This window comes from Juglans regia, chromosome 16 (genome assembly GCF_001411555.2).
Source record: "Juglans regia cultivar Chandler chromosome 16, Walnut 2.0, whole genome shotgun sequence".
In the NCBI taxonomy this organism is placed as follows: Eukaryota; Viridiplantae; Streptophyta; class Magnoliopsida; order Fagales; family Juglandaceae; genus Juglans; species Juglans regia.
In genome coordinates, this window is record NC_049916.1 from 16,421,584 (window position 1) to 16,434,777 (window position 13,194).

Here is a 13,194-nt window from a genome sequence, read left to right on the forward strand (position 1 = left end):
ATCCTTTCTCTTATGGCCCCTCGCCTTTCCGTTTCCAACAAATGTGGGTGGACCATCCGCAGTTTTTATATTGTATTCGCCAGGTGTGGTCTGAGACTGTTGTTGGCCAGGGTCTTTCTAAATTGGCTATGAAATTGAAAAAGACTAAGGTGGCTCTGCGGGAATGGAACAAACATATTTTTGGTCATACCACCAAGCATATTAATGCGCTTGAAAGACACATTGAAGAGCTTGATCATAAACTTCATATCAACTGGGATGAAGCTACGGAAAGGGACCTCCTTATCTCGGCTGCGGAATTAGATATTTGGATTCGACGGGAAGATACCAGATTGAGTCAGATGGCTAAAATAAAATGGCAAATGGAGGGGGATCGGAACACTAAGTTTTTTCATGCGTGCCTAGCCAACAAACGGCGTAAAAGGGTGATGGATATGAGATGTTCGAATGGTATGATCTTTACCATTTCTTGAGTAATACTAATATTTTCAAAAATACTTCTTCCCGGAATGAAGGCGCCTTGTTCCCAAGAAATAATACGATCAAGTAAACCTGTCAAGCGATTAAGAATAATCTTGGAACATATTTTATAAAAGACCGAACAAAGGCTTATAGGCCTGAATTTATCAAACCCAGAAGGATTATCAACCTTTGGAATAAGAACCAGAAAAGAGGCCGTAAAAAATCTTGGGAGCTGTTTAGAAACAAAGAATTCCGATATGGCTTCCAAGACGTCATCTTTCACAATCTCCCAACAACTTTTGTAGAAACCCGAACCAAAACCATCAGGACCCGGAGCACTATTAGACGGGATAGAAGAAAGAGCTGAGAAAACCTCATTCAGTGTAGGAACAGAGCACAGAATATTGCTATCAGCATCTGAAATAACAGGAGAAATAAGAGAAGACAGATTTGGAAGAGATCTGTTCGGCATACCCTTCAGAAAATTAGAAAAAAAATCCACTGCCCCTTGATGAAGGCTCTCCGGCGAGTTAAAGATCATACCATTCGAACATCTCATATCCATCACCCTTTTACGCCGTTTGTTGGCTAGGCACGCATGAAAAAACTTAGTGTTCCGATCCCCCTCCATTTGCCATTTTATTTTAGCCATCTGACTCAATCTGGTATCTTCCCGTCGAATCCAAATATCTAATTCCGCAGCCGAGATAAGGAGGTCCCTTTCCGTAGCTTCATCCCAGTTGATATGAAGTTTATGATCAAGCTCTTCAATGTGTCTTTCAAGCGCATTAATATGCTTGGTGGTATGACCAAAAATATGTTTGTTCCATTCCCGCAGAGCCACCTTAGTCTTTTTCAATTTCATAGCCAATTTAGAAAGACCCTGGCCAACGACAGTCTCAGACCACACCTGGCGAATACAATATAAAAACTGCGGATGGTCCACCCACATTTGTTGGAAACGGAAAGGCGAGGGGCCATAAGAGAAAGGATCCATCTTGAATTCAATAACCATAGGAGAGTGATCAGATGTAGTGCGCGGAAGATATGAGCAAATAGCATTCAGGAAAGAAGAGAACAAAGGAACATCCATGAAAACCCGATCTAATTTTGCCCAAGATCGAGCAAGGCCAGACTGCCCATTACACCAGGAATAATTATTACCTTTTGATCTCATTTCAACCAAACCACCCTGATGGATCCAATTATTGAAGTCCTCCATAGCGGCATTCGGACGGGGACAACCACCTTTTCTCTCAGAATTATTACGGATGATATTAAAATCACTAGCAATCGAGTGGATTGGTCTTTTCTTATAGAGGTCCTTCGCTGTTTTGGATTCTCCTCCAACTTTTTGTGATCTTATCAGCACTTGTATTTCGACTCCTTGGTTTTCTATTATGATGAATGGTACTACTAAAGGCTTTTTTCAAGGAGGTCGTGGCTTACGGCAGGGTGATCCCCTATCTCCCTACTTATTTATTATTCTCCAAGAAATTCTATCTCGTCTCATTAAGAAAAGCGTGGAGACTAGGAAATTTGGTCAATTCTCTCAAGCCCGAGGTACGCCTATTATCTCTCATCTCATGTATGCTGATGATGTGATGCTTTTTTCTAATGGAAGTTCCAAAGCCATCAAGGAAATTTTGGATGTGCTTAAGATTTATGCTAGTTGGTCGGGCCAATGCATTAATCATTCTAAATCTGCCATTTATTGTTCTAATAACCAAGCTGAGCTTCTAGCTCTCCTACACGGACTCCAGGTTTGTAGGTCTTTATCTCTCACTCATGTTGAAATTGAAATTGATTCTATGACTGTTATTTCTTGGTGGCGTAGTAAAAGATGTGGGGTTTGGTATTTGGAGGACTTCTGGGAAGAAGTTCTTGATATCATGAATTCTATGACTTGCTCTATTCACCATATTTTTCGAGAGGGAAATAAAGTTGCAGATTGGTTAGCCAAAAATGGTGCTTCTGGTAACGATTCAGCTTTCTCCCATTTGATGGAGACTCCCTGCATGTTGCGTGGCCTTATTCGCATGGACTATTCCGGGATTCCTTCAATTCGTATTTCTTAGTTTTGGTTTGTTTTTTTCTTGTGGTTTTGTCGTTTTCTTGTTGTTTTATTTTTTATGGTTGTTGGTTGGTTTTTGGTATGCTGGGTTTTTTGGTTGTACCCCAGATACTTGTTTTTTGTAACCTCGGTTTTCCTCCGCCACAAGTGAGGGCTATTAATAAAATTGGGGAGGGGTCACTCTTGAACAGATGACTCCAACTCTTTAAAAAAAAAAAAAAAAATGATATTGTCATTGCCTCTAATAATTCCACATCTAGTGCTGATCTTAAGGCTTTTGTTCATTTGCATCTAAACTGAAAGATCTTGGAAATTTTAGGTATTTTTTGGGTCTTGAGGTAACAAGATCTACCAAAGGTATTTCTCTTTCTCAGAGAAAATATACTTGAGATTGTTTCTAATTCTGGTCTTCTTGCTGGTAAGCCACTTCTCCTATGAATCCAAATTTACGGTTGACCAAAACTGATTCTTCTGGGCATTTACTTGATGATCCAGCTTCTTATAGAAGGTTGGTTGGTATACTTCTATATTTGACACTCACTAGACCTGACGTTTCTTATTTTGTGAATACTTTGTGTCAGTTTTTGGATCAACCTTGCCAATCCCATCAAGATGCTACTCTCAGAGTTGTAAGATATGTTAAGGCTACTGCTGGTCAAGGGCTATTTTTCCCCAATTCATCCGCTCTGCAGCTGAAAGGTTTTTGTGATTCAGACTGGGCCACATGTCCTGACTCCAAACGATTCGTCACTAGTTTATGCATTTTCATTGGTCATTCACTGATTTCATGGAAATCCAAGAAGCAAATGACTGTTTCCAAATCCTCTACTGAAACTGAGTATCGCTCAATGGCTTATGGTTGTTGTGAAATAAAATGGCTTATTGCTTTACTTGCTGATTTCAGACTTATTTTTTCTTCTCCATCTGTGTTGTATTGTGATAGTCAAGCAGCACTACATATTACTGCTAATCCTATTTTTCATGAAAGAACTAAATATAATGAGATAGATTGTCATTTAGTTAGGGACATGATTCAAGATGGCACTGTAATTACTTTACATGTTTCTTCTGAACATCAATTATGTGATTTTTTCACTAAGCCTTTAGGAACATATAGATTTCATAGTCTTCTCTCCAAGCGGGGTGTTATCAATTTACACACTCCAACTTGAGGGGGCCTATTAGTGTATTAAAATTATTTTTAATCACATGTATGCAGGTGCACTTTAGTTAGTGTGTTACTTACTTTTGTACCATAGATTGTTTTTACTTTTCTGATGAAAAAATACATTTCAGTATTCTGGATTCCTCCATTTCGTGCCCTCTCTCTCTATCTCTCATCATTTATCTCTAATATGGCTAAATTGCCCATTTAATCAATCTTTAACCATTTTACGATGGGGAACAAAACTGAAAAGGACATAATCATCATTAGCACCAAGTAGAAACTCACACACACACACACACACACGAATAAATAAATGGAAGTACTCACTTCTCACTTCTCCTGGAAAAGCTTTGTCAACCGTTTTAGCTACTCACTTCTCAAATATAGCACTGTTTTTGTTATTGATAAAAATCGGTGCTCTTCCAATTCCTAACAAATGTTTTTGTCTACACCCAAAATAGAGAGGGAGTTCATCAGACGATTTGATACTATGAAACCATTCTTCACAACTTCAGTATGTAGCTCAGATGTTACTTTAGTGGAAAATCTTGCAGCTGAAAAGTAACAAGAAAGGCCATCCACATAGATAAACTTCAACATCACTTATTTAGCTTTGTGTTTGAAGTCTATCAATTCGTGCACTCATGTACTCATTGGCAACTTTGAGCAAATAAAAGATGAATAAAAGCATAATAAAAGAAAAAAATTACAAAGTTTTTTTAAAACTTGGGCCGGAAACGTAGTACTCTAACCAGCCCAACCCGGGTTGGGTATGGGTATGATATCCTGGTACCGAATTTTTAAACCCGGTATCCGATTTTTATAAAAAAAAATAAAAAAAAATTAAAATCAATACCCACACTTCCCCAATCTCTCTTCTTTCGTATCTCTCTTTCTCTCCCTCGTGCCGCATTAAAGAAACTCTAGTCAAGTTATGCAGATGTCTCTCTCGCCGCCGGCCTTTCGGCAAGTCTCTCTGCCCCCCTCCTTTTCTTCCATGTTTGAACTATGAATCCTTTCATAGAGAACCCTTTTTTTTTTTTTTTGAGAGACCTTTTATCGAGAACTGTTGATTTGATGAAGCATCATGAGTATGTTATAATATAATCTTGTCATGGATTTTCGCTCTATGCATGTGGGTGTGTGGTTAATATGGTGAGCTGGGCCATCTCCTTCAGAACAACAACAATCAGGCATATTGCCAGGCTATCATTGTTGCTGGGAATATTTGTGCTCATCAAGATTGTAACAGAAGATTTCTTGAATGACATAGCTGGGTTTTGCAACCTAGTTAGGTGAAGAGACACAATTCGAGTCTTTGGGCCTAATTTAAATGAAAATAAAAGCCTCCTATAAGAAAGGGAGGGAGGTGATGTAGACCTGACGGCGGGGTTCGTGCTTCTTTCCTTCCTTGTATTCCCATAGGCATTATGTCGTGTGCTTTGTGGTCAAAGTTTCACCTTTCTGGCTACCCAATGATTGCTTTCTTCGACTCTTTGAAACCAATCTGCCGTTTTTACCGGCATGAATCCTGCATAGCGAATCTGCGATCTCAAGTGAGAAAAAAAGGATACATAAATAATGAGAAATACTTTTTGTTCCGAAAATATGTTTCGAAAGATTTTTTTTTTATTTAGTAATTAAGAAAATATATTTTAATGATACTGTAAATTTTTTATATTTTTAAAAAATATTTATGATGATTAAAAAAATATATAAAAAAAATAAAAAAATAAAAAGTGAAATAACCTATTCGAAATGTTTATTTTTGTGTAGCAATGCTGAATCTTTTTCATTTAAAACTGTTAACTTTGGATTAAAATTTTAAGACATGTATTTCCTAATTCATTTAAATTAGTATCAATTTAGATTGGTTCCTACAAAAATAAAAGGAAATTTGATTGTAAATGTCAAAAAGAAAAAGAAAAATAATCTTTTATGGTCAAAACATTAAGGGAAATACCTTCAATATAAAGTGATTATATAAAAATAAATCTATAAACTGATATAACTTGATATAATACGTCAAATTGTAAAATTTTTATTATAAAATATATCTAATAAATCTTAAAAGATCATATCAAGTTGTGAATTTTTATATATATATAATTTCGTTATTTATATAGCAGTTCTCAAACATTAATTTAGGTGGTGGACCAGGATGTGCAAGAAATGTCATCCTTCGAAAGAGGGAGAAGCTAGTTTTTATAGCCATTGGATTTAAAGCTTCGTGCAAATTGTGGACGACAATGGCATTGAAATGTCGAACGACTTGGTCAATTGTCATGGCCTTGATCATGCTCCATGGAACCACCTTAATCTGTATCTCCACTCTCACTGTTGTGCCAAGCCTGCCCAATGGTGACACGTTGCACACAATAATTGTTGCTGCTGCTGGAAAAGAATTTCTCTTTATTTTTCTCACTTTCATAAGTTGTAAGACGATGACGTTAATTACGATAGGATAATGCTGGAGCTCTAGTGTATTTTATCATGTGTATTTTTTAATTCTTTTTTTATATAGATATTTTTAATAATTTTAAATATTTTTAAAATATAAAAAAATTTATAATATTATTAAATAATACTTACTTAATCACGAAGTAAAATATAAAATATTTTTTTATGATTTTTTATTTTACTTCGTGATTAAGAAAGTATTTTTTAATAACTTTTTTTTTACTTCTTGATTAAGAAAGTATTTTTAATGATATTCTAAATTTATTTTATTTTTTAAAAAATATTAAAAAATATTATATAAAAAACAACTTAAAAAAAAACACGCACAATATATATGCCTGATCCCGATATGACATGTCCTGCACTCCCCGAGGCTTCAGTTTATTAAAGAGAAACGCTTGTAGACTAGAGTTTATCGAGCATTTGTATGTATTTGTTTTCTTTATATTTAAAAAATAAAATAAAAAGAATGTACTAATCGGTGCATTCTATCCGCAGACCTATCGATCTCTATAGAATAATTTTTTATTAAATAGATTTTAAATTCAGACAACAACGTGGATCATGTATCTGCCTAGAGTAATATTACTCATCATTCTAATTTTTATTATTCTTCCATCATTTTATGATATGTCATTATATTATTAGAGATTATTTATTATATTTAACTTATAAATCTATCATCTAATGTCACATCATAAGATGATAGGAGGATGATAAAAATTAAGATGATGAATAGATTTTTTCATCCAGCTATCTTTCGGGTCTTGATTTCTTTAACATATAAATTATATTTGTAATTTTAGAATAAGTAAGTTTGTCATATTTCTTTTGAAGAAAATAGTTAAATCTAAAATTTATATGAAAAATTATTTTTTTAATAAACTCCATTTTAGGTTAAAGGAAAAAAGTATAGGTAGCTTTGCACATTTTAAAAGTATGAATAATGCTATTATATCTAGTATTTTTTTAAAACTATATTTTTCTAAAATTTCTCCAACCAAGCTTAAGTCGGGAAATTTAATTTGTAAGGAAAATATAATTTTTGACCAAATCAAATCTTATCACTTTTTTCGTGAAGATGCGAATTATTCAATCGATTTATAAATATTTTTTTTTAAATTCTTAAAATTTCACTAATCACATTGTTTATTTGTGGCCAATGTCATAAAATGGGGCCCCCATCAATTTAAAGAATAAGTATATTTCAACTAGAACTCCCAAACAAAACACAACTGTTCCTCTTTCCATTATGATATCAAACACAATTGTGCTTGACCAGTTGTGCTTAGTGCAAATACGTGGGGATAGATTTTGATATAGGGAGTTAAAATGAAATGGAAAAAAATAAAAGTTGAATAAAATATTATTTTTATTTTTTAGATTTAAAAAATTTAATTATTTATTATATTTTGTATAAAAATTTATGAAAGTTGTAATGCAATACCGATACCTGTTAATCATCTTCCAGTATTGATGACGAGTTATTTACGACAAGATCAATGTCTATTTATAACGAAAATAGATCAATTTTAACAAAAAACAATCAGTCACAAATAAGTAATTTTCTAATAATGATTATTATTTTATTATTTTATAATTTCATTTTTGATAATAATTATTGTTTTATATTTTTATATAATTTCATATCTTTGTCAATAAAGAGGTAAATAATTAGCAAGATAGCAGAAGTTTTACCTTTCCATTCCGGAACCCTTTCTCTTATTCTAAAAAAAATCTCCAGATCTGAGTTTCGCTAGAGGAAGCCCCCTCCTTCCCTCCTTTCTCCTTTCACATCCTCCTTCTCCATCTTATTCTTTCATTTCTTAGTTTATTTTTCTTCTTTCAAGGTCGGAAAAGTCAAATCTACAGTTTTTCGACAATTCTCGAGAGACACGCATAGTACAAGAAGACTCTCAAACCGCAAATTGTTCAGAAGATGATGGTGGTTTTGTGGAAATCACTATGTGTGGTCCTCACGCGCCGCTCACAACAGTGTGTGGTGCTCATGCGTCACCCCTTTCGACAACTCTTCTCACCACACGTGCCAGATCACCTGAATCGCCACCACCAGATCTAAAAACTTTTGTGGGTAAAAAGAGAATCTTGTTGACTTCACGACACCATTGAAGTCTATCGGAATTGACCCAAATTGCAATTCATCATTTTTCCTTTTTGTTTTCCTTATTGTATAGTAAAAATAAAAAAAGAAGCTCGTCTCTTGGACGGTTTGTCAGTAGAAATTGAGTCATTCCTTTCTATGAAGGGTGAGATTGAGTCTATGTATAGACAGAGTGTTGTCTTTTGAACGTTTCCCTGTTGAGAGTATCAGCAACAATGAAGTCCAAATCAGTCCAGTAGTGTACTGATAGAGCTCTAAATGGTTGATATGGGGATATTTCCACATGTAAAATGAGTTATGCGTATTAGTTCAACACATTTACATTAAACGGGTTTAAATGAGTTATGTCATATTGACCTATTTCTAATTAATTATTAAACAGATAAAAAAACGGGTGACAAGACACGACCTTTAATCTAAATGTGTTGGGCTATGGTTTGAAAGTTTGATAAGTTTAGCTTAAAAGGTCGGGTTCGGATTGACTTATATAATTATATGTTTATGACTTGACACAACATGACTATAACTCGAAAATACGAATTGCCACCCCTAGTTATAGGGTGTACAAGTTTTGTATAATTTATTGAATAAAAATGGTATCCACTATTAAAATATAATTTCTTTTTATGTTGATTTCAAATTTTTTTCACTTTTTTTTAAATGGAAAGAAAATACTAAGTAGCCCCCTGATTTTGTCCCTTAGTTTGAATGGTCATGTGTTTTAACTTTTTTTCTTAATAATTAAGAAAGTGATTACTAGTAAATTTGTGTTTTCTTAAAAAAAAAATATTTAAATATGTTTAAAAAATATTTGAAAGATGAACGAAAAAGTTGGAAATGCAATAGGGGCATGCCGTACATGCTGGGCAGCCCCCATGAATTTTCTTAAATGAAATGTACTTGACTTGCACACTCTAAAACTATCCACATAATTTCTTATTCCAAAACTCGTATCTTACATTGTATTAGATTTCCAGTCTTCACTAACCTTTATATATCCTCCAGCTGCTATTTTCTCTATGGCATTTCATTCCTCTGCCTTTACTATCAATTTCACTCATTCAAACGCTCTGTCCCTTATCCATCCTCATCATTTTCGTTTCCCTAAAACTCACGCGAGATAGTTTCTTCCTTTAGAAAGCACAAATGATCCCTTATCTACGAGCTTTGTAGATGGCAATACTTCTCCTTCTTCTGAAACTCTTGTTCAATCTGTTCAAGGTGTCAACATCTCTATCGCAAATCCTGCCTATCTCATATGGATGGCTTTGGGTCACTCTTGAATGTATCTTTACTCCCAACTCCCAATCCTGTATCATTAATCTCCGTTACCAGCTGATGACTTACATAATTTCTTATATTTTATCACTTTTTAACTTTAAAATTTAGTCTAAATACCTTATTATTAGACTAAAATGTTAAAATATTAATAAAAATCATTGGAATTAATGTGTATTTTTGAATTGAGTTTCTATTTATTTCGGGATACTGCTGTGCAGATTTTTATATTTAATTTCAGAGTTTATAAAAAAGCAAGTCCAAACCCATTCGAATTCAAATGACTTTCAAGTGGGTAAGACGTTGGAGTAACCTAAGAATTTTCAATGAGTGTAGGACTCTTCAAATAAGGATAATGGTGGGATTTGAGAGTAATTTGGATCATAGTCCAAAACGCCCTAGCAGACAGCATGGATACATTTTAGTATTTTAATCATAACTTTTTGTTCCAATATCGGATTGATGCAATTCTTGATGCATTGGAGAGCTATCTTAAATGGCTACAAAGTTGTATCTAATAAGAATTTCTAATTTCGAACTCTTGAAGCGCATACGTGGCTATCAAATTGAGTCCTAAAATTTGTACAGGAATATGAAGACATTAGGGTTTCTTTCCTATCCTATTTAAGCATATCATTAGCCCGAAATTGGAGAGTTTTTAAGAGAGGAATTTCCTTGGAGTTTTTTTTTTCAGACGCTGCAGCTTGTGAGGGACGACACTGCGGACTGCGAGGAGCATTTTTAGTGTTCATTTTCTTCTATTCTTCTCTCAGAAAAATTATGGTGAATTCGTTTATGTTGAATTTAATTTTTAGCATGAACTAAATTTTCTTTATTCTAGGAAAACGATGTAATATAGTTATGAACTATGCTTGCTTTTCTATGTTAATTTGAAGTAATTCTCTTCTATATTTGTCTGATTTATTCTGACCTAATTGCTTCTAATTAACTGGCCATTAATTAGATGATTTTAATCTTGTGATTTACTGTCGGAAGAGGGAATTATAGGATAGATCTTAGATATTTCGGCATAGGCAAATATAGAGATTGAAAGAATTATATGAACCTATGTAGTATTAAAATCATTGGTCTTATTGCTTTCTTGTTTTATTAATTTACATACTCTTGTGTAGAATGATGAACAAGAATAATTTCCAATTGACTATCAAAAGAGGCTTTTGGATGTTTGTGAAGATTTGCTAACAAACAGAGAGAATTAAATTCAATTAGTTAGATGAGTAAAGCATAGTGAGGAATTAGGTGAAATCGATTTCCTAGAAGTTTTCTTCCATTGATTTGATCTTCGAATACTATCTTTCTTTTCCTTTGAGTAATTTTTTTGAATTAATTTTATTTTAATTTGAAATTACAAAAATCTTAGTGACTTTTCTAAATAAAGTCGATATTAGTATAATTTCGATATTTGTCAAAAGTAAGTTATCAATCCCTGAGGACGATACTCTTCTAATCAGTTTACTATAAAACTACAATACTATGGACTTACAATTTTGCATCGATCACCAGCCATAAAAAAAAATGGTGATTGATGATATTGTATTATTGTGGATGAAACTTGAGATGAATCCAAGTGAGACCAAATGACTTTCATCCTAAAATTTGTTCATCAAGAAAGTTTTGCAAAAAAATACATTTCTCTGATCGAGTGCTTATAAAAGATATATTATATTTTATTTATAAGTTGGTGTGGATAACACATCAAATAAAGTGCTATGTGGTATAATCTTATTTGAAAGATAGATTTTAAAATCTGAATCTTACAAATAAAACCTTTTAAATGATATGAATGGTGTAATCTACACACCTGCTTAAAAATATAATAACTCCTGCGAACGATTAAAAATAGTCAAGGAATTATCCACTTGTTCTCAATATGGGAATGTCAATGCTGCATACATGGCGATGATGTTATTTGAGCATGCATGTTTTTATCCATTTATTTAGGCATTGTATCAAGAAGTTTCAAATATTTCGTATTTAGTCAAAACTAGAAATTGCTCAATCAAAAGCTAAGAGGAGTAGTTGGGAAAATTCTTTTAAGAATGTTAAATTCATTCATGAAAAACATATTGATTGGTTTGTTGTGTACAAGGTAGGTTAGGGTAGGTCTCACCATCAACAATAAGTACGTAGTTAATTCAAGTATCATTATTGAATCCATACATTTATGCCCATTATAGACTCTCCATTAGAAGAGTTGATGAGAAAGCAATGAAACTTCTTCTTCGTCAATTGTTTTTGGTAAAAGTTTACAACCTAAATCCAAACATTTTTTAAATCTAAAAAAATTATCAGTTTCTTAAAAAATCTTTTCATCTAATCATAAATCAGGATGTTGTGAAATATCAAAAATATTAAAATCAAGATAACAATCACAAAGAACATCTTTGAAAAAATTATGTCCATACAATTAGTGGCGGAATCAACAAATATTTTGATGGGATAAAAATTGTTCTACTGTGTGACACATTTATGTAAAATAAAAAGATTCAAAGAGATTAAAAAATCATAAAAACATAACTATATATAAAATTAGAACTCAATAATTTGCTACATATACATAAAAATAAAATTATAAAAACATAATTTAATATATGTTTTAAATTTCTGATGATGATCATTTATGGAATAATATTTATCTACTATTAATTTTGTAACGAAATATTTAGAATTTATTTTCTTCATAAAAACTATCAATTAATCTTTTAGAATGTCATCTTTCATTCTAATATATAAGCTAGTTTATCAAGTTTCATGTAAAATCTAGATATTCTCGTGTCACATTAAACATATAATGTTATAATTGAGGTTTTAAATAAATCTTTTCTTACTCAACGAAGTCTAGAAGATAAAACTTCTCAACTATTTTTCATATAGATTATCAACCTTAAATGATTTTTCTTGTATTTTTACTTTGGATTTCATATTAAGAAGCCTAATATTGTATAGAAAAAAAAAAAAAAAAAACTTTGGAATCCATATTAATAAGTTTATTATTTATTCTAACTTAGTTTTAATGTAATTTTGTTGAGGTATCCTTGGAAATAGATAATATACAGAAATTATACAAAATTTTGGGACTAGAAGAAAAAAAAATTGGCGAGAGGCATTTTTAGGTATATTGAAATTTTAGAAAATTTTAGAGAGCATATGACAATATAAATTTCTTAGGCGGGCATTTTATATATTTATAGAATTATGAATAAAATCCAGGGGTATTTTTAATTTTTTAAAAAATTGGCCCCCTAAACTTAACAGAGTACACACCAAATGTGCATACCAGTGAAAATGATTATTATTTTTTTCTTTTAAAAATTTTCTTAATCATCCTTAACTATTAAGAAAAAATTAAAAAAAAGAGAAATTCACTAATAATCATTTCCTTAATTATTAAGAAAAAATAAAAGAAAACAAAAAAAATTAAAATACATGAAAAACATATTTAGTGAGTACAGTTGCGAGTCATACTAACATTTTCCATTTTTTAAATATACCTATTCATTTTTACAAATCCCAACACAGAAATTTATATCCTCTCATATTATTTGTCAACTTTCACAAAATTCAATAAAAAGCACGTCTCAAAACTTTTAAAATTTCTCAAACTTTTCA

At 32.2% G+C, this 13,194-nt stretch overlaps 1 protein-coding gene across 1 annotated transcript; it reads right to left on the bottom strand.

The window, feature by feature from the left end:
• Nucleotides 1–609: 609 nt before the first annotated feature.
• On the bottom strand, nt 610–1,684 carry LOC108997796. Its single transcript, XM_035686213.1, has 3 exons — nt 1,006–1,684; nt 778–879; nt 610–617 (listed from the first exon to the last, which is right to left on the bottom strand). The coding sequence occupies exons 1-3, from the start codon at nt 1,682–1,684 to the stop codon at nt 610–612; spliced, it is 789 nt and encodes a 262-aa protein (XP_035542106.1).
• Between the last annotated feature and the right edge of the window lie 11,510 nt (nt 1,685–13,194).